The following is a 19,887-nucleotide window of genomic DNA, read 5'->3' on the forward strand; positions in this document are numbered from 1 at the left end:
ATGCAAATTTCCTTCAAAATAATGAAGATGAGCAGGGAATCGGACAAACCCTAATTCAGACTCCACACCCCAAAATCCTACTAGCTCACATTTTAAAGTACCCGCTTTAGCAAAAACGGGGAACTCCCCCCGCCACACACACACATCAGGGGGCGCAACTTTCCAGCCCGGGGCGGGGCGGGGCGGGGTGGGCTGGAGGGAGGGCAGGAGCGTTGCGTTCAACCCGGCGCCTCCACTCTCAATCGCTTCCACAAGTTCCCTCTCTAGGCTCCGGCAAATCACGCCCACCACCCAAACTCTCCGTGGAATTTTTCTCTCGAAACTGAAGACTATGCGCTTCATTTTCACACGCAGGAATGTTTCCTCGCGCTCACTCCTGCTACTTCCCTGGTATTCCGTGACATTTTCCCACAACTACGGGTCCGCGCGTTCGCACCTCCACCCTCCAACCCACTCCAACCCCAAGCCGCACGCGGCCTGGATTCTGCGCCTGCGCCGCTCCCGGGACCACCGCCCCCCCGCCTCGGCGCGCACAGCCCCCTCCCCACTCCCGCCCTCCTTGAGGGAACTTGGGGTACAACGCATAAAGGTCACTCCTCAGTCTTCCAGACCCCGCCGCGAGAAGCGAGAGAAATAAGCAACCCCGGAGCGCGGGAGAAGGGAGGGTGGGGAAGGGTAGGCGGTGTTGGGTGGGGATGGGAGCGGAGGGCAGAGGGGAGCAGGGGGGAGGCCGGATGGGACCTTGTCACCAGGAACCCCACACAGTCAGCACCCGGACTTAGGCAGGTCCGCGAGGCTGGGGCTCTCCGCCGCTCGACCTTTCGGGTTCTCCCAGATGGTCTTTCGGGGGCGTCTCGGCACTGCACCCCGCTCAGCCCCCGGCATTGTTCGCGCTCCGCTAGCGCATCTGAGAGGCGCCGGGGGAAGCGCGGCCCGGGCCTCGGCCCCTACCTCCACGAGCAGCCCGAGCAGCAGCGCCGCCACCCTCCGGGGCAGGCGGCTCATGGCTCCGTGTCCTCTCCGGGTGTGCCCTGCTATCGAGTCGCAGGCGCGAGTCAGCAGCACGTCCCCCGTGGGGCTGGCGACCGGGCGGGGGTTCGGACCCCGCGCCAGCCGGATTTGGGGGCGCGGGGCGGCCGGCGGTGGCAAAGCTTAGACGCGCCGCGCTGCCCTCGCTGAGCTCCGCCCCGCGCTCCGCCCCCGACTCGCGCGCGCTCCCGGCACGCCCGCTTGGGCTCGCGCCCGCGGGCGCCCGGATCCCAGCCCAGGCGGGTCCACACCGCTGCTGGGAGCCCGGGTCCGCAACGCCTCGAGGCGCCCGCGGGGAGCCGGGATAGGGGTTGCAGGGCCAGGCGAGCGGGAGAGGAGCTATCGGGTGTCTTCTTCTCCCTCGATGGAGACCGTCCTGTCACCCTCGAATAGACCCAGGAAGGTTTTGCAAAGACGCCAAGTCTTCGCGTGGTGAAGCTTGTTTCGGAGGGAGGTGGCTGTAGATCAGCCTGTCGCTCCGTCTTGCATCCTGTGCTTCTGTGTTCTTCACTCTCCCTCCTATTCCTACCAACCGCGGGCGCCGGCAGCCGTGCCCCCTACCCACGTGTGACAGAAAGGACAGCCAAAGGGAGAGGGAGACGGACTGTGAATAGAAGGCTCCTTACACCTCACTTCTCATTAAGATGTCGGTGCTTTCTGTCTGCGTTCTTTCCCCCTGGTCCCACGTTCAAGTCCACCCTCCCACTGCTGAGTTTGTGATGTCCTTCAGCTCTGCTGAATCACCCTTCCACCTCCACTGCCTAGCACCCACCATATTTTTTTTTTTCACAACGTGGCTCGGATCTCAACTCATCAGTGCAGTTATTCAACAAGCATTTATTGAACTTGTAAGATGTACCAGACCCTGAGCCGGAAGGCCAGTATGTAGAGGCGGGCTTCTTGAAAACTTAATGCCTGAAGTTTAAAGGGATAGTCACTTACATGACTATGACATATCCAGGGTGCTGAGTGGGGAGACCAAGGGGTCAAGGGTAATAAAGGAGCATAAAGGACATAAATGATGACTGGAGGTAGAGGAGGGAGTCGTGGAAATACATTATCACCTAACGCTAATCCCAGACACTTTCTAGCCTTCATCACGTGTACTCATCTGACGATTTTAAAATACGCAAACTCATGGTCCAAACCATGGCGGAGAAGGCTCAAAAGAGTGTGAAGACTGCTCCTAGAGCAGTTGCGTTGCGTGTGCAGAAAGTGAAATCCGGGGTGATGTAACTGTAGGACCTAGGACGGTGATTCACTCTAAAGCACGAATTATTGCAGACGCTGGGCCGATAATGATTGCTCAAGGTAACCTCATAGAAAAACAGGTGCTTATCATAAATGCTCACCCCGATAATATCACTCCTGAGGCTGAAGATCCAGAACAGAAACCTATGATCATTGGTTGGCTGTTATTCCCAAGCCATGAAAATGGGAGATAATGTTATCGAATCAAAAGCATATGTGGGCATCACTGGGGCTTGCTGCAACCTGAATACGTTTGAAGTCATCCCTGAGAATACAGTGATCTATGGTGCAGACTGCCTTCATCAGGTGCAGACTGGGCGACCACAGCCCCAGACACTACAGTTGGATTTCCTGATGAAAATCTTGCCAAACTACCACCGCTTAGAGAAGACTATGAAAGGAAGCTCAACTCCAGCTAAGAACTACGTATGGCATCAAGATAATAGTCTTTGACCACTATGTTTTGAAAGGGCCACACTGTTCATGCACTCTTAGCAGCTAGTTTACAGAATACATGTTGACTTTATTTTGTAAAATTGAGTCAGAGGAAGGTAATGGATTTTCACCGTTAACTGTCTTTTGTAATTTATATAAAATACATTATTTTCCTATATCCTTGCTCTTTTCCTGAGAATTTACAGGTGTAGTTTATTTTTCTTTTGTCATATAAAACGTTGGCCATGAATTTTAGTTGTATAAGGGACTCCCCATGATAAGAAAGGGCATATTGTTATTATATTCTAGCATATATTGTACTAAATAAAAATGCTAATGATAAGACTTCTAGTGAACATAATTTTAATTGATTTTTCTATTTCTGTTAACCTTCCCAAAATAAATCTTTCCATTTTTATTGCACGATATCTATATTAAAGCTAATGTGTTTATCGTCTCCTTTTGTGGCTTTGGAGCTGTTTAAAATTTCAGGTGAAGTTTCAGCAGCTGTTGAATTAATTTGACTTCATTTTGTTTCCAAAAAAATTGTTCTAATTTTCATTTTAGCAAAACAGGAATAATTAGGGAAAGAGTATTCAGTAGCATACAAAATCAGTAAGAATGATCTCTGATGAAAATGACAAGTAAATGAACATTGAGTGGTCCTGGGTTTCTGAGGATAATAAAACAAAAGAAATCTTGACATATTTATAAACTTATGCCATGATTTTGGCACACTACTAGTGACTGTTGATGTTGTTGTTATTTATCTAATTACATAATGGCAGCATATTGAGGATTTTATTATAATTCTAAATTTTAATAATTCAAGCGTGTACATTTGATGGAACATTTTAACTCTTGAATCAATAGCTGTTGATTAATACTAAGACATTAAATACTAAAATATTTTCTCTTGAAATTAATTAATTAATTAAAATAAAATAATAAAATAAAATATGCACCACTGGACTGTACCTGCTAGAACCAGAACTTGCAAGAAAATCAGGAAAGATGACTGTGGGCTTCAGCGTCATGGTAAAGGCACCATCAGTTGAGCCCACCAAGGGTCTCTGGACTCTCCTAACGTTGACTTACTCTTTACAATTAGGGCATTTTACTACTCTTTTAAGCGCAGAAGTTAACTTAGAGAAAACTAAGCTGCAAGCCTTGTTATAGGGCAGAGGTACAAAAAATTTTTTCTCCAATGGCAATGTAAATCCCATAAAAATACAAATGACCTCTGCTAGGGTCAGAACCTTAGCCAATTTGTGTCTAATTTAGCAATCTCATCCCAAGAGTTGTCCCTTCCTCCCCCTTGCTTCTTCAGCTGTATACACACCAGTTGCCTGCCTTCTCCTTTGAAGCAGCTTCGTATCCGACCAGTTCCTTCGTTAATAGAACCCTGACATGTGTATACTATGTATCGGCATGTATTGACATGTATGTGAATTACATTTCTATTCCATTTTGAACATTATGCTGATGCCTGTCTCCTGGTTCTGTATCTCCACTAAGAAGGTTGTTTTGCTGAGTTTAACTTCCTATAATGTATATAAATTTCCTTCAAAATACAAAGCTAAAACTTTGTGATGCTTTCTTCCCAGTCTGATATGTCTTCTGTGTGCCCTCTGCCTGGTCCTAGATGATGAGTGGCTGCTTGGCATAAGCGGGTAACAGAATGAGGGCTGGCCGGCCAGGCTGTTTCCCTGAATACAAATCATAAGAGCACACAAAGGCTCTGAAAAAGTATCAAGATGAAGAAAACTCTACTACAACAACTCTCAGGTAGGATATGACTTGGGGTTGGAGAAGAAATTCTCTGATCCTTGGTTTGGGGCAGGACTAGACATAGCCCAGGACTGCTCACCTGCCTCTGATGAAGGAAGACCCAAGAACCTGGGCTTTTGTGTTGTCAAAGGAAGCAAATATATATATATATATATATATATATATATATATATATATATAAAAAGGAAGCAAATACAGGAAGGACTCGGCTTGACCTGTAGTCCCATTGCAAAGCTCAACTCTCCTCACATGGAGTGTGCATGAATGATGGACATGTATTTCATTTATTCCACAAATGTTTATCTACACTTTCTTTCAGCCAGGCACTCTTGTGGACATTGGGGATAATAGCAGTAAAAAAAAAAAAAAAATAGACATAATAGCTGCCCTCTAGATTGAAGTATAGACTTTAATCCAGTGAGCGGCAAGGGATAATTAGAAAGAAATAAATGTGTATATGTCAAATTATAAGTGCCAGGAAGAAAAGTAAGTGACACGAAACATTTAGGAGGTATGGCAGGTATCATTGAAAAGAAGAGTGTCAGGCCAGGCCTCTATGGCAAATTGCCAGGAGCAGAGACCCAAAGAGAGGGAAGAGAACTGAATATGACTGTTAATCAAAGGCCCTAAGGCAGGAACAGCTGGGGCCTGGGGAGCTTTCAGACAGAATCAGTGGGACGAGGCCCTGTGGTCCTCTAGATGTGGTAGAACTTGAATTCAAAGACAAGATGAGACCTAGATTGATAGTCCATTATAAGGATTTGAGGTTTAGTTCTGAAAGAAATGTGATGTTTGAGGATTTCGAGTTGGAAAGTAACATGATCTGGCCTGTGCTTTAAAAGGATCACCCCTTTTCCATGTTGAAAACAGACTGCAGCTCAGTGGAGAAAGACTAAGGGAAGGGCAGAGACTAGAAGATCAGTGAGGAAACTGACCCAATAGTCCAGGCAAGAGGTGGGATGACTTATAATAGGAATGGAAGCGGAGAGAAGTACTTGGATTCTGGCTATAGCTTGACCCCGATGATGGGTATAGCTGTTCTAATAAAAAAAAAGATGACAACAAATCTTTAGGGAGTTGTTCAGTACAACACATCTATAGGATACTGCCTGAAAAGTTAACAGGAGTCAGATTTAGGAGTCCTGTTCTAGGTGAATTACAAGAAAGTTGTGATCCATTCATGTACACAAAATTATAAGCTCAGCAAACAGCTTAATAATAAAAATGAGGTCTGCCTATTTAGACAAGATTTGAGAGGTTTATCTTAAATACCCTCCAAAATGTGTGTGTGAGGAGGGATGATGATGATGATGATGAGTGTGTATTACAAAATTGACAAGGATGCTAAAAAGATTTCTGGTGAATCAGTTAACAGCACAAATTTGCAAACCAGATGAAAAAAACAAAAACAAAAACCTTCTTATCTCCCATTTATTCTCCTAGAATCCACTGTCTTTTTTAAAGAAACCTCTTCGTTCTTCCCACAGAAGTTCTTTCCCCAACTCCCTTTCACCTATTAAGTACGTAAACCTCTAACATTAACCATTTAGTAAGCTAGCTACATGTTTTGTTAGTTCTTCTATATAAGAATAAATCTTTTTTTTTCTCATGTTAACCTGCTACTTAGTTTAATTTGCAGGTCCTCAGTGAATTAACCTAAGAAGATAGAGGAAAAGTTTTACTTCCCTGAAATGGCTGATGTAAGAGAATAAGAATGAAAAATTGACGAGACTGGATGAGAAATAGAATGGTTTGGAGATAAAGATTTAGTCAATAATCATAGATTTTAATAATCAGATTTTTAAAAACAAAACAGTGGTGGTAGCTTTGACACCCCATAGATTGGCTTTGCAAAACTGACCCTACAGTTCTTAAAAAAAAAAAAAAAAAATTTCCTACTGGATGTGAACAGATCACAATTCCACATAGTATGCCTTTTCTTTATATTTTTTGTGTCTATTTTTATTTTTTAAAGTTTATTTTAATTCCAGTATAGTTAATATACAGTGTTCTATTAGTTTCAGGTGTACAATACAGTAATTTAACAGTATAGTAACTTCAACAATTCTCCACATCATTCAGTGCTCATCATGATAAGCCTACTCTTTAATCCCTATTACCCATTTCACACATTCCCCCCCACCCACTTCCCCTCTGGTAACATCAGTTTGCTCTCTATAGTTAAGAGCCTGTTTCTTGGTTTGTCTTCTCTTTTTTCCTTATGCTCTTATTCTTATTTGTTTCTTAAATTCCACTTATGAGTGAGATCATATGGCATTTGTCTTTCTCTGACATATTTTGCTCAGCATTATACCCAGCTCTATCCATGTTGTTGTTGCAAATGGCAAGATTTCATTCTTTTTTGTGGCTGAATAATATTCCATTGTATATACGGAATATATATATATATCCACTTCTTCTTTATCCGTTCACCAGTGGACACTTGGGCTGCTTCCATAATTTGGCTATTGTAAATAATGTTGCAGGGGCACTTGGGTAGCTCAGCCAGTTAAGTGTCTGCCTTCAGCTCAGGTTATACCAGGGTCCTGGGATCGAGCCCCATGTCGGGCTCCTGCTCAGCAGGGAGCCTATTTCTCAAATAAATAAATAAAATCTTGGGGCGCCTGGGTGGCTCAGTCAGTTAAGCGGCTGCCTTTGGCTCAGGTCGTGATCCCGGGGTCCTGGGATCGAGCCCCATGTCCGGCTCCCTGCTTCTCCCTCTCCCTCTGCCTGCCACTCTGCCTACTTGTGCTCTCTATCTCTCTGTCAAATAAATAAATAAAATCTTTAAAATAAATAAATAAATAAATAAATAAATAAATAAATAAAATCTTTAAAAAACAAACCAAAAAATAATGCTGCAGTAAACATAGGGATGCATGTACCCCTTTGAATTAGTGTTTTTGTATTTTGGGGGTTAATACTCAGTGGTGAATTCCTGGATTTAGGGTAGTTCTAATTTTAATCTTTTTGAGGAACCTTCATACTGTTTTCTACAGTGGCTGCGCCAATTTGCATTCCCACCTATTTCTTTACATCCTCACCAACACTTGTTGTTTCTTGTGTTTATTTTAGCCATTCTGACAGGTGTGAGCTGATATCTCATTGCAGTTTTGATTTGCATTTCCTTTAAATTAAAGCAACATCATTTGTTAAATACTAAGGGCAAGGGAGGAAATTGCAGTAATTGGACATATATTATGCTATACCTACCTTTTGAATACAATATAGAATTTAATTTTTTAACAGGTGTGGAAAGTGGATAACATTATGCCTTTTTCACAGATTCGGTACTACCATTCAGAGACAAAAAGTAACCTTCCCAAACCTGTCAACTAGTATAAGGTGATACTAGGCCTGAATTTTATCTGGCTCCAAAGCCTATACATCCTTTTTACACTAAAGAAAAAGTTCCTTTAAGAGCAGTGTTTCCACTCATTAAATCCTCAGTAACTGTAGAACTGCAGAGAAGCACTTTTAATAAGAAAAAACAAGCATCTTAGATTCTTACTTTGTTTCATTGTTTGAGGATGGTCTTAAATTATCTTGATCCAATGAGCCAAAAGGGAGAATTAAAGCCATACTTTTCACTTGATTTGTTTGCTACTAACAGCTTTTCTGAAAAGCTACTCGAGTAATAACTAGAAGTAAGGTACATTAGGACTCTGGTTTTGCTTCATGAGTAAATGTCCTTGGATTCATGTTTGGCACCAAAGGCCTGACACATGTTTTACGATGACCAGACAAGCTGGTACCTCCGAGTACCAGGCAAGAACACGTCACATCCCTAAAAATGGGGGGGGGGGGGCGGGCAACCCTGTTGGAACCCCTCTCACTCTTGAGAGCTTTTTCTGTATCTTCACTTAATAAACTTCTATTGCTTTACTCGCTAAAAAAAAAAAGAAAAAAGAAAGGACAGGTCATATCCCTGCTCCATTGTAGCACTTCTGCCTAAATTTTATTGATGAGTTATGAGAGCAACTTCTTGCTCTCAGTGAGCTGCAGCAGAGTCTAGACTGATTTAGTCGGATGAGGTCTTCTGAGATGTTTCAAAAGACAAAGACCTAAAGGTTTAGTGGATGCCTCTCACTTTCATAGATTTGATCTAACACAAAATTGACACATCTTTTTGTAAACTTTACTTCCCTCAATGCCTGCCTCAAAACTAAGCTGTGTACTTTGAGTACATATGTATGTCAGATTCATTTTTGTGTCCCTAAACATTGGTACAATGTCAAAGACAACAGTAGGCATTAAATAAATATTTAAGGAAGGAAGAATATGTTAGAGAAGTTAAAGGAAGAAAGGTGGTTAGGAGTATCAAGTATGTGCTATAAATGGAGTTTTAAAGTCCTGCTAAATCCCCTCCTGGAGATGTCTTTTTGCTAAATTTTGCAATCTTAGTGAAATGTCTACATTATTATTCTGAGTCAAAGTTTAAAGTGTTGGGGAAGTTTTCGTTGTCAGAACCTTTGAAACAATTTAGCGAATAAAATCCACCTCAATAATCCACTAAAAGTTGTGCTAAGCATAACCTAAGCTTAAGCCTAAGCATAGCCTTGCTTATTCCATTGTCCTCTAGAAATCCCCTTGACCGTGTTTCAAAGCCCAGGTCTGCACAAAGGGTTGCTGGGTGAGCTGTGCACATTCAGCCAAGTGATCTTTGGCTGCTTGCCTTGATCTGATAGTTCCTGATTTATATCTGCTCTGTCCTGTCAGTTCCTTAATGCTATTTTCCTCCTTTCTGTCTCTCCCAAATAACCATAAAGTCACTATGTTGAGGGCCACTGATTTTCTGCTTAAGCAAACTCTCCTGATTAAGATCATATAACTTCAAGACAATGTCTATCTCTTAATGCCATAGAGAAGAGACAAATGGTAGAGAATAGCTCTGAGATAATTCAGACAACCCTTGGCCTTGTACATTTTGTTCTCATGTTATATAGTACACACTAGGAAGAGCCAATGCAAATGACTGCATGATTGAGACATCAGTCAATGTCTAAGCAGGAAGAAGCTTAGTATAAAGCAACAGGGAGAGTTGAGGACTATGGCCAAAATAAAAAGTAGGTGTCTAGCAAAAGGTTCATTCAGTTACCTTTAGAACATTGAACTGGCTATATAAATCATATTTACAATTACTGCGGGCTATGTTCAGTTTGTGATTCTTGGTCTGTAATATAAAGTTTGGCCTAAATAAATCCTAACTATGAAGGGAAATTTGGAACGTCTTCCTACCAAATCCACACCATACGTCCCAATTCTTGACTCTTAAGGCACCGTTCGAGTCTTACCTTTATCCAGTTTTTTTTAGGCCTATGCTACCTGGCACAGTTGGCACTCAACCATTATTAATTAAACAATTGAAAGAATTGCAAGTTCTCATTCTTAGGTTACTAAAGCACTTGCCAAGTGAGTACAAAATAATTTGGCCCCTAACTGCAGATGTTATTCCACTTCAGCGTTTAACAATCTTAAGCATTATATGAACCTTTTTAAAAAGAAAAAGTTCTCAGCATCCAGAATCTCTGTAGGGGTTGTGAGAGAATCCAAGAGATAATCCCACCATATCAGTTCTCCTCTGCTTCCATAAAAATAAATCCACACTTTTTAGAATAGTGAAGATTATACTTTTTAGTCTCCCTTGTGCTAGGTATTTGCAGGTAACCCACGGGAAGAATTTTTTCAGGTTGCTGTAACAAAATACCACAGACTGGGTGGCTTTAACAATAGAAATATATTTCCACATAGTTTTGAGGACTAGAAATTCAAGATCAAGGTGTCAACGGGGTTGGTTTTCTCTGAGGATTCTCTCCTTAGTTTGCAGATAGCTGCCTTCTTAATTATTGCCTCTTCATGTGATCGACCTTTGTGTATGTGGCCCTGGTGTCCCTCTCTGTGTAAAAATTTCATCTTATGAGATCACCAGTCAGTTTGAATTCTAATGGCCACACTAGTGGCCTCATTTAATTGGATCACCTCTATGGGGCGCCTGGGTGGCTCAGTTAGTTGGGTGGCTGCCTTCGGCTCAGGTCATGATCCCAGGGTCCTGGGATCGAGCCCCGCATCGGGCTCCCTGCTCAGAGGGAAGCCTGCTTCTCCCTCTCCCTCTGCCTGCCTCTCTGCCTGCTTGTGCTCTCTCTCTATCTCTGTCAAATAAATAAATAAAATCTTAAAAAAATAATAGTCGGATCACCTCTTTAAAGGCCTTATCTCACACTCTGCGGTGTAGGTGTTGAGAACTTCAACGTATGAATTGGCGGGGGGGGGGGATAAAATTCAGCTCATTATATTCCACCCATTGGCCTTTCTTTCATGTCTTTCTCACATGCAAAATACATTCACTTCCATCCCAACAGCCCCCTAAATCTTAACCCATTCCTGGATAAACGCTAAGTCCCAAATCTCATCTAAACATCATCTAACTCCGGTGTGGGTTAAGAGTGAAAATGTGATGCATCGTCAGGTAAAATTCCTTTCTAGCTGTGGATCGGAGAAACCAGACACCCTATCTGTTCCCAAAATACAGTGGTGGGACAGGCATAGGACAGACAGTCCCATTCCAAAAGGGAGAAATAGGAGAGATGGGTGACAGGCTCTAAGCAAGTTCAAATCCTAGCAGGGCAAATTCTTTATATTTTAAGGCTTAAGAATAATTCTTTTTAGCTCAATGTTCTGTCCTCTGGGTAGCCCTGTCCTAATTTGGGTCCATTTCTGGGGGGCAGAATTGCCTCCTCAGCCCTGGGTTGCAACTCCTCAACTATAAGGCCTTGGGTAGTGGCCATCCGGCCCACTGAGACCTAGGTGGTGGTCCCACCCTCTGGAACTGAAGAGAAGAAATATTTCCAACATCAGAGTCATCCTTCCATTTTCTTGAAGGATAATGCCTGTTCACAGCCAGATAGTTATCCATATTGCAAACAGTGAGAAAGTGTGTTCTAGAGAGAACCCCAAGAGCGGTCAGACAGTCACTCCACAAAGAAACTACAGGTGTGACTCATGGATTTAATCAGCCATCTCAGCAGTAGCCTGGGATAGAAATGGGGTTAAACCAGCAGAAACATTGCCTTATTGAACTAAAGGGACAGAAACGAGATAAAATAGAAGAAGGCTGTTGGACTTCTGGAATTCTTCAGGATGGGACAATAGAGCTATCTGGCTATGAGCATGTAACTATATATCTAAGTTTGTCATTCATGATTTCTCCTTTCCACAAAACACTAGAACACATTCAGCCAAGTTCTTTGCCATACTTTATGAGAAGGATCATCTTTCCTCCAGTGTCTAATAACATGTTCTTCCTTTCCGTATGAAGCCTCACTAGAAGGAATTTCAATGTCCATAGTTCTACCAACAATCTCTTCAAGGCAATCTAGGGCTTACCTAACATATACCTCAAAACTCTTCCAGCCTTTATCCATTATTCAGTTCCAAAGCCACTTCCAGATTTTTAGGTTTGTTGTTCCAACAGCAGCAGTATTTGCATTAGTTCATTAGGGCTGCTATAACAAAGTTATCACAGACTTTGTGGTTTAAACAACAGAAATTTATTTTCTAACAATTCTGGAGGCTGGACGTCAGTCTCAGATCAGAGTGCTGGCAGGATTGGTTTTACTGAGGCCTCACTCTTTGCTGCCTTTTCACGTGGTTGTCTCTCTGTGCCCTGATGTCTCTTTGTGTGTCCAAATTCTCTCTTCTTCTTTCTTCCATTTAAATTCAATTAGCCAACATAACTAACATCATTAGTTTCAGATGTAGTGTTCAATGATTCATCATTTGGGTATAACACCCAGTGCTCATCACATCACATGCCCTCCTACATATAGGGTGGCTCAGTCGTTGGGCGTCTGCCGTCGGCTTGGGTCGTGGTCCCGGGGTCCTGGGATCGAGTCCCGCGTCAGGCTCCCTGCTCGGCGGGAAGCCTGCTTCTCCCTCTCCCACTCTCCCTGCTTGTGTTCCCTCTCTCGCTGTGTCTCTCTCTGTCAAATAAATAAATAAAATCTCAAAAAAAAAATATAAGTGAAACCATATGATAATTGTCTTTCTCTGATTGACTTACATCACTTAACATAATCCCCTCCTGTTCCGTCCACATTGATGTAAATGGCAGGTATTCACCCTTTCTGATAGCTGAGTAACATTCCATTGTATATATGAACCACATCTTTATCCATTTATCTGTTGAAGGGCATCTCGGCTCCTTCCACAGTTTGGCTATTGTGGACATTGCTGCTATGAACATTGGGGTGCATATGGCCCTTCTTTTCACCACATCTGTGGCTTTGGGGTAAATACCCAGTAGTGCAACTGCTGGGTCGTAGGGTAGCTCTAATTTTAACTTCTTAAGGAATCTCCATACTGTTTTCCAGAGTGGCTGTACCAGCTTGCAAAACACGCTCTCTAAAGGCCAGGGAAACAAGCAAAGTGAACCATTGGCACCTTATCAAGATCAACAAAACTAAAGGGCAACCTACAGAATGGGAGAAGATATTTGCAAATGACATATCAGAAAAAGGGCTGGTATCCAAGATCTACAAATTCTCTCTTCTTATGAGACACCAACCAGATTGGATTCTAACAGCCTCATTTTAACCTAATCATCTCTTTAAGGGCTTTATTTCCAAATACGGTGTTAATCTGAGGTACTCAAAGTTAGTACTTCAACATATGAATTTCCATGTGGGGGAACACAAAGCCATAACACACACTAGTGGAATGTAAGCATCCAGGAATCTTTCTTCCCTGAAGCACCACGTTCTGGTGAAGAGGGGACATTGTACTACAGGGCACTACAGGACTTCTTCATAAGGCCACTGCTTAAGAGCCGGAGATGTAGCTGACTTTCCTAACACACAGAAACAAACACAGAGAGTTATACAAAATGAGGAGACAGACAGATATGTCTCAAATAGCACTGGGTGTTATACACAACTGATTAATTGTTGAACACTCCATCTGAAACTAATGATGTACTATGTGTGGGCTAATTGAATTTAAATTAAAAAAAGAGTTTCCCAGATAAACAAAAGCTAAAGGAGTTCATCACCATTAAACCAGCCTTACAGTAAATGTTAAAGAAATTCTCTGAGTGGAAAGGAAAGACCATAAACAGGGGTAAAAAAAAAAAAAAAGTAGAAAGCACAAAAGCAGTAAAATTAAGTATATCTATAAAAAGAAATCAAGGGATTCACAAAATAAAAGGATGTCAAGTATGACACCATATACCAAAAACGTGGGGAGGGGGAGTAAAGAACGAGTTGAAATTTAGTGACCATCAACTTAATATAGATTGCCACATGCAGAAGATGTTACATACAAACCTAATGGAACTGCAAATCAAAAACTGGTAATAGATGTGCAAAAAGTAAAGTGAAAGGAATTCAAGTATATCACTAAAGAGCGCCGACAAACCATTGAAGGAGAGAGCAAGAAAAGAAAGGAACAGAGAACTACAAAAACAAAAATAAAAGTAACAAAATGGCAATAAATACATACCTATCAATAGTTACTTTGAATGTAAATGGATTGAACACTCCAGTCAAAGGAAATAGGGTGATAGAATGGATAGAAAACAAGACCCATCTATATGCTGCCTACAAAAGACTCATTTCAGACCTAGAGACACATGCAGACTGAAAGTGAAAGGAAGGAAAAGTATTTATCATGCAAATGGAAGTAATAAGTAAACCAAAGTAGCAATACTTACATTGTTCAAGGTAGACTTTAAAACAGACTGTAACAGGAGACAAAGAAGGACACTATATAATCATAAAGGGAACAATCCAACAAGAAGATATAATTGTAAATATTTAAGCACCCAACATGGGAGCACCCGAATACATAAAGCAGCTAAACAGCATAAAGAAAATGATTGACAGTAATACAATGATAGTAGGGGACCATCACACCCCACTTACGTCAATGGACAGAATATACAAACAGAAAGTCAACAGGGAAACAGTGGCTTAGGTTTTTATTTTAATTTTAAAATTTTTTTTTTCTGGAGAAAAGCTTTTATTTTATTATGTTCTAAAGTTATGCTTAAACATTATTCAGCTGGGTCTGTTTTTATACATCAAGAAAAAGGATCCTTCGATGTAGTATGCAATGAGACAGTGAACATGTATGGAAAATGATTTTGGGTCCTTACACAGAATTATATACACAGAGGGGAAAGCATGGTGATTATCAGTGAATTCGTAGAAGTGCTGTGGCAAAACTGCAGGCAGCCTTTTATCTTTTCTTTTTTTAAATTTAAATTCAATGAACCGGGCGCCTGGGTGGCTCAGTTGGTTAAGCGACTGCCTTCGGCTCAGGTCATGATCCTGGAGTCCTGGGATCGAGTCCTGCATCGGGCTCCCTGCTCAGCGGGGAGTCTGCTTCTCCTCTGACCCTCTTCCTTCTTCCCTCTCGTGCTTTCTATCTCTCATTCTCTCTTAAATAAATAAATAAAATCTTTAAAAAAAAATAAAAAAAATAAATTCAATGAACCAACACCTACTACATCATTCATTTGTGAGATAGTGTTCAATATTTCACCAGTGGCCTATAACACCCAGTGCTCATCACCTCATGTGCCCTCCTTAATGCCCATCACCCAGTTGTTCCATCCCCCCACCCACCTCCTTTCCATAAGCCTCAGTTTGTTTCCTACAGTCCAGAGTCTCTCATGATTTGTCTCCCTTTCTGATTTCTTCCCATTCAGTTTTCCCTTCCTTGCCCTATGATACTCTGAACTGTTTCTTATGTTCCATATGAGTGAAAGCATATAATAATTGTCTTTCTGTGATTTATTTCACTTAGCATAATCCCCTCCAGTTCCATCTATGTTGATGCAAATTGTAGGTATTCATCCTTTCGGATGGCTGAGTAATATTTCATTGTATATACGAACCACATCTTCTTTATCCATTCATCTGTTGAAGGACAACTTGGCTCCTTTACAGCTTGGCTGTTTGTGGACATCGCCACTATGAACATTGCAGGGGTAGCAGGTGCCCCTTATTTTCACTACATCTGTATCTTTGGGGTAAATACCCCAGTAGTGCAATTGCTGGGTCATAGAGTAGCTCTACTTTTAACATCTTGAGGAACCTCCATACTGTTTTCCAGAGTGGCTGCACCAGCTTGCATTCCCACCAGCAGTGTAAGAGGTTCCCCTTTTTCCTCATCCTTGCTAACATTTGTTGTTTCCTGTCTTGTTAATTTTAGCCATTCTGACTGGTGTAAAGTGGTAACTCATTGAGGTTTTGATTTATATTTCTCTGATGACAAGTGATGTGGGGCATTTTTTCATGTGTCTGTTGGCCGTTTGTATGTCTTCTTTGGAGAAATGTCTGTGCGTGTCTTCTGCCCATTTCTTGACTGGATTCTTTGTTTTTTTTTTTTCTTTTGGTGTTGAGTTGATAAGATCTTTATGGATCTTGGATACCAGCTCTTTATCTGATATGATATTTGCAACTATCTTCTCCCATTCCGTAGGTTACCTTTTAGATTTGTTGACTGTTTCCTTTGCTGTGCAGAAGCTTTTTATCTTGATGAAGTACCAATAGTAAATTTTTGCTTTTCTTTCCTTTGCCTTTGGAGACGTATCTAGCAAGAAGTTGCTGTGGCCGAGGTTGAAGATGTTGCTTCCTGTGTTCTGCTTGAGGATTTTGATGGATTCCCGTCCACCATTTAGGTCTTTCACCCATTTTGAGTTTGTCTTTGTGTATGGTGTAAGAAAATGGTCCAATTTCATTCTTCTGCATGTGGCTGTCCAATTTTCCCAGCACCATTTATTGAAAAGACTATCTTCTTTCCACTGGATATTCTTTCCTGCTTTGTCAAAGATTAGTTGACCATAGAGTTGAGGGTCCATTTCTAGGCTCTCTATTCTGTTCCATTGATCTATGTGTCTGTTTTTGAGCCAATACTATGCTGTCTTGATGATCAGAGCTTTGTAATAGAGTTTTGAATCAGACATTGTGATGCCCCCAGCTTTGGTTTTCTTTTTCAACATTCCCCTAGTGATTCGGGGTCTTTTAATATCTTGGTGAGTATTTTGGCATCCATGTTCATCAGGGAATTTGGTCTGTAATTCTCTTTTTTGATGGGGACTTTGTTTGGTTTTGGGATAAAAGTAATGCTGATTTCAGAGAACGAATTTGGAAGTTTTCCCTCCATTTCTATTTTTGAAACAACTTCAGAAGAATAGGTATTATTTCTTTTTTAAATGTTTGGTAGAATTCTCTTGGGAAGCCATCTGGCCCTGGACTCTTTTTTTTTGCGGGGTGGGGGGCTTTTGATTACTGCTTCAATTTCCTTGCTGGTTATTGGTCTGTTCAGATTGTCTATTCCTTCCTGTTTCAGTCTTGGTAGTTTATAAGTTCCCAGGAGTGCATCCATTTCTTCCAGATTGCCAAATTTTTGGCTCATAGTATGTTCTTAAAATTATCTGTATTTCCTTGGTGTTGTCATGATCTCTCCCTTTTAATTCTTGATTTTATTGACTTGGGTCCTTTCTCTTTTCTTTTAGATAATTGGGCCAAAAGTTTATCAGTCTTATTAATTCTTTCAAAGAACCAGTTTCTAGTTTTGTTCATCTGTTCTACTGTTCTTCTGGTTTCTATTTCATTGATTTTTGCTCTAATCTGTACTATTTGTCTTCTCCTGCTTGGCTTAGGTTTTATTTGTTGTTTTTTCTCCAGGTCCTTTAGGTGTCATGTTAGCTTGCATATTTGAGACTTTTCTAATTTTTTGAGAGAGGCTTGTATTGCTATGTGCTTCTCTCTTAGGACTGCCTTTGCTGTATCCGAAAGGTTTTGAACAGTTGTGTTTGCATTTTCATTGTTTTCCATGAATTTTTTAAAATTCTTCTTTAATTTCCTGGTTGACATATTCATTCTTTAGTAGGATGCTCTTTAACCTCCAAGTGTTTGAGTTCCTTCCAAATTTCCTCTTGTGATTGAGTTAAAGTTTCAAAGCATTTTGGTCTGAAATTATGCAGGGAAGAATCCCAATTATAATCTAATTATAATACTGATCTTTTAATATCAGTCAAGACCTGATTTCTGACCCAATATGTGATCTATTCTGGAGGTTTCATGTGTACTTGAAATAATACATATTCTCTTGCTTTAGGATGGAATGCCCTGAATATATCTGTGAAGTCCATCTGGTCCAATATATCATTAAAAGCCCTTGTTTCCCTCTTGATCTTCTGCTTAGATGATCTTTCCATTGCTGTATGTGGGGAGGGAAGTCTCCTACTATTATTCTCGTATTATCAATGTGTTTCTTTAATTTGGTTTTTAATAGGTTTATATAATGGCTGCTTCCAAGTTAGGAGCATAAATATTTATAATTTTAGATCTTCTTGTGGAAAGACTCTTTAAGTATAATATAGTGTCCCTCTTCATCCCTTACTACAGTCTTTTGTTTAAAATCTAACTTCTCTGATATAAGGATTGCTACCTCAGCTTTCTTTTGAGGTACATTGGCATGAAAAATGGTTCTCCACCCCCTCACTTTCAGTCTCGAGTTGTCTTTAGGTCTAAAATGAATCTCTTGTAGATAGCATATGGATGGGTCTTGCTTTTCATCCAATCAGACACCCTGTGTCTTTTGATTGGAACCCTTAGCCTGTTTGCATTCACAGTAACTATTGAAAGATATGAATTTAGTGCCATTTTATTATCTGTAAAGTCCTTGTTTCTATAGATTGTCTCTGTTTCTTTCTGATCTATGTTACTTTTGGGCTCTCTTTTCACTTATAGAATCCCCTTTACTATATCTTGCAGGGATGGTTTAGTGATCACAAATTCTTTAGTTTCTTTTTGTCCTGGAAGCTGTTTATCTCTCCTTCCATTCTGAATGACAGCCTTGCTGTATAAAGTATTCTTGGCTGCATGTTTTTCTCATTTAGTACCCTGAATATGTCAATGCCAGCCCTTTCTGGCCTGCCAGATCTCTGTGGATAGGTCTTTTGCCAGCCTAATGTTCCTCCCCCTGTAGGCTAAGAACATCTTGTCCTGAGCTGCTTTTAGGATTTTCTCTATATCTCTGCAATTTGCAAGCTTCACTATTATATGTCAAGGTGTTGATCTATTTTTATTGATTTTAGGAGGAGTCTTCTCTACCTCTTGGACTTGAATGCCTGTTTCCTTCCCCAAATTAGGGAAGTTCTCAGCTATGGTTTGCTCAAATATACCTTCTGTCTCTCTCTCTCTCTTTCTTCTTCCTCAGGAACCCAAGTAATTCTAATATTGTTTAGCTTTATTGGTATCACTGATTTCTTGAAGACTCCCACCTTGGTCCATTAGTTGTTTTTCTGTTTTCCTCAGCTTTCTTCTTTTCCATCAATTTGTCTTCTATGTCACTTACTCTGTCTTCTGACCCAATTATCCTAGGTGTTAGAGCACCCAATTTATGCTGCATCTCAGTTAAAGCATTTTTAATTTTGGCCTGATTAGATTTTATTTCTGCTAAGAGATTCTCTAGGTTCTTTTATGCCTTTTTCAAACCCAGCTAGTAACTCTATAATTGTTATCCTGAATTTCAGCTCTGATATTTCACTTATATCCATATCGAGTAGCTCTGTGGCAGAATATTACCTCTGGTTCTTTCTTTTGTTGTGATTTCCTCCTTCTAGTCATTTTGTCCAGAGAAGAATGGATGTAAGAGAATAAAATAAATAATATAAACCATGACCCAAGTGAAATACACACTAGACAAATCCTAAGAGGTCAGAAGGTAAAAAAGAAAGAAAGAAAAAAGGTGGGGAGAGAATATAATCTCCCAGGTGGACAAAACAGGGTGATGCACTTGGTCCTGAGTGCATTTTGGTCTGTGTGTTAGAAGATACTAAATCCCAATATTGCAAAGAAAGCAAAACTTGTATATATACAAAAATAAAATTGAATTGAGTGAAAAGAAGCCAAAAATGAAGAATATATCTATAAAATATAAATGTAAAAAGTGAAAGTTAAAAAAAGGACTTAAAAACAAAGAGTTGATAAAATAAGAAACAAGTTGAAAAGGAAAAAAAAAGAAAAAAGAAAAGGAAAATTTTGAACTGAAAGATAAATGAATCATGAGAAGAAACCTCAATTTCTATATACTATTTTCCCCTAGCACTGGAGTTTTGCAGTTCTGTGTGCTCTGTAAACTTGGTGTTCCCTGTCCTTCCAGCTGGTCTTCTTGGGGAGGGGTTGGCTGCGTTGATTCTCAGGTGTTTTTGTCTGGGCAGAGTTGCACCACCCCTTGCCAGGGGTTGGGGCTCAGTGTAAGGTGCTTCAGGTTGTTCTATGTGTCTTTTCTTCACTGAAGGCTTTCCTGGCCTCTTTAGAAGTTGAAAATAAAAATGGCCGGCCCCGATCTCCAGTTCTGGAGCTGAATGAT

At 40.9% G+C, this 19,887-nt stretch overlaps 1 protein-coding gene and 1 pseudogene across 1 annotated transcript in view; one reads left to right on the plus strand and one right to left on the minus strand.

Moving 5' to 3' along the window:
* VOPP1 (VOPP1 WW domain binding protein) overlaps positions 1-1,174 on the minus strand; it is a 102,233-nt gene extending 101,059 nt beyond the window's left edge. Inside the window, exon 1 of the mRNA XM_028108973.2 lies at positions 952-1,174. Within this exon, the coding sequence (XP_027964774.1) occupies positions 952-1,005 (54 nt within the window). The 5' untranslated portion in view covers positions 1,006-1,174. The remainder of the gene's footprint in view (positions 1-951) is intronic.
* Positions 1,175-2,178: 1,004 nt separating this feature from the next.
* LOC114213671 (dynactin subunit 6 pseudogene) lies at positions 2,179-2,733 on the plus strand (annotated as a pseudogene).
* The last annotated feature ends 17,154 nt before the right edge of the window (positions 2,734-19,887 follow it).

This window comes from Eumetopias jubatus, unplaced genomic scaffold (assembly GCF_037043125.1).
Source record: "Eumetopias jubatus isolate StellerSeaLion01/CBP00866 unplaced genomic scaffold, mEumJub1_p1.0 scaffold_14, whole genome shotgun sequence".
NCBI classification, from domain to species: domain Eukaryota; kingdom Metazoa; phylum Chordata; class Mammalia; order Carnivora; family Otariidae; genus Eumetopias; species Eumetopias jubatus.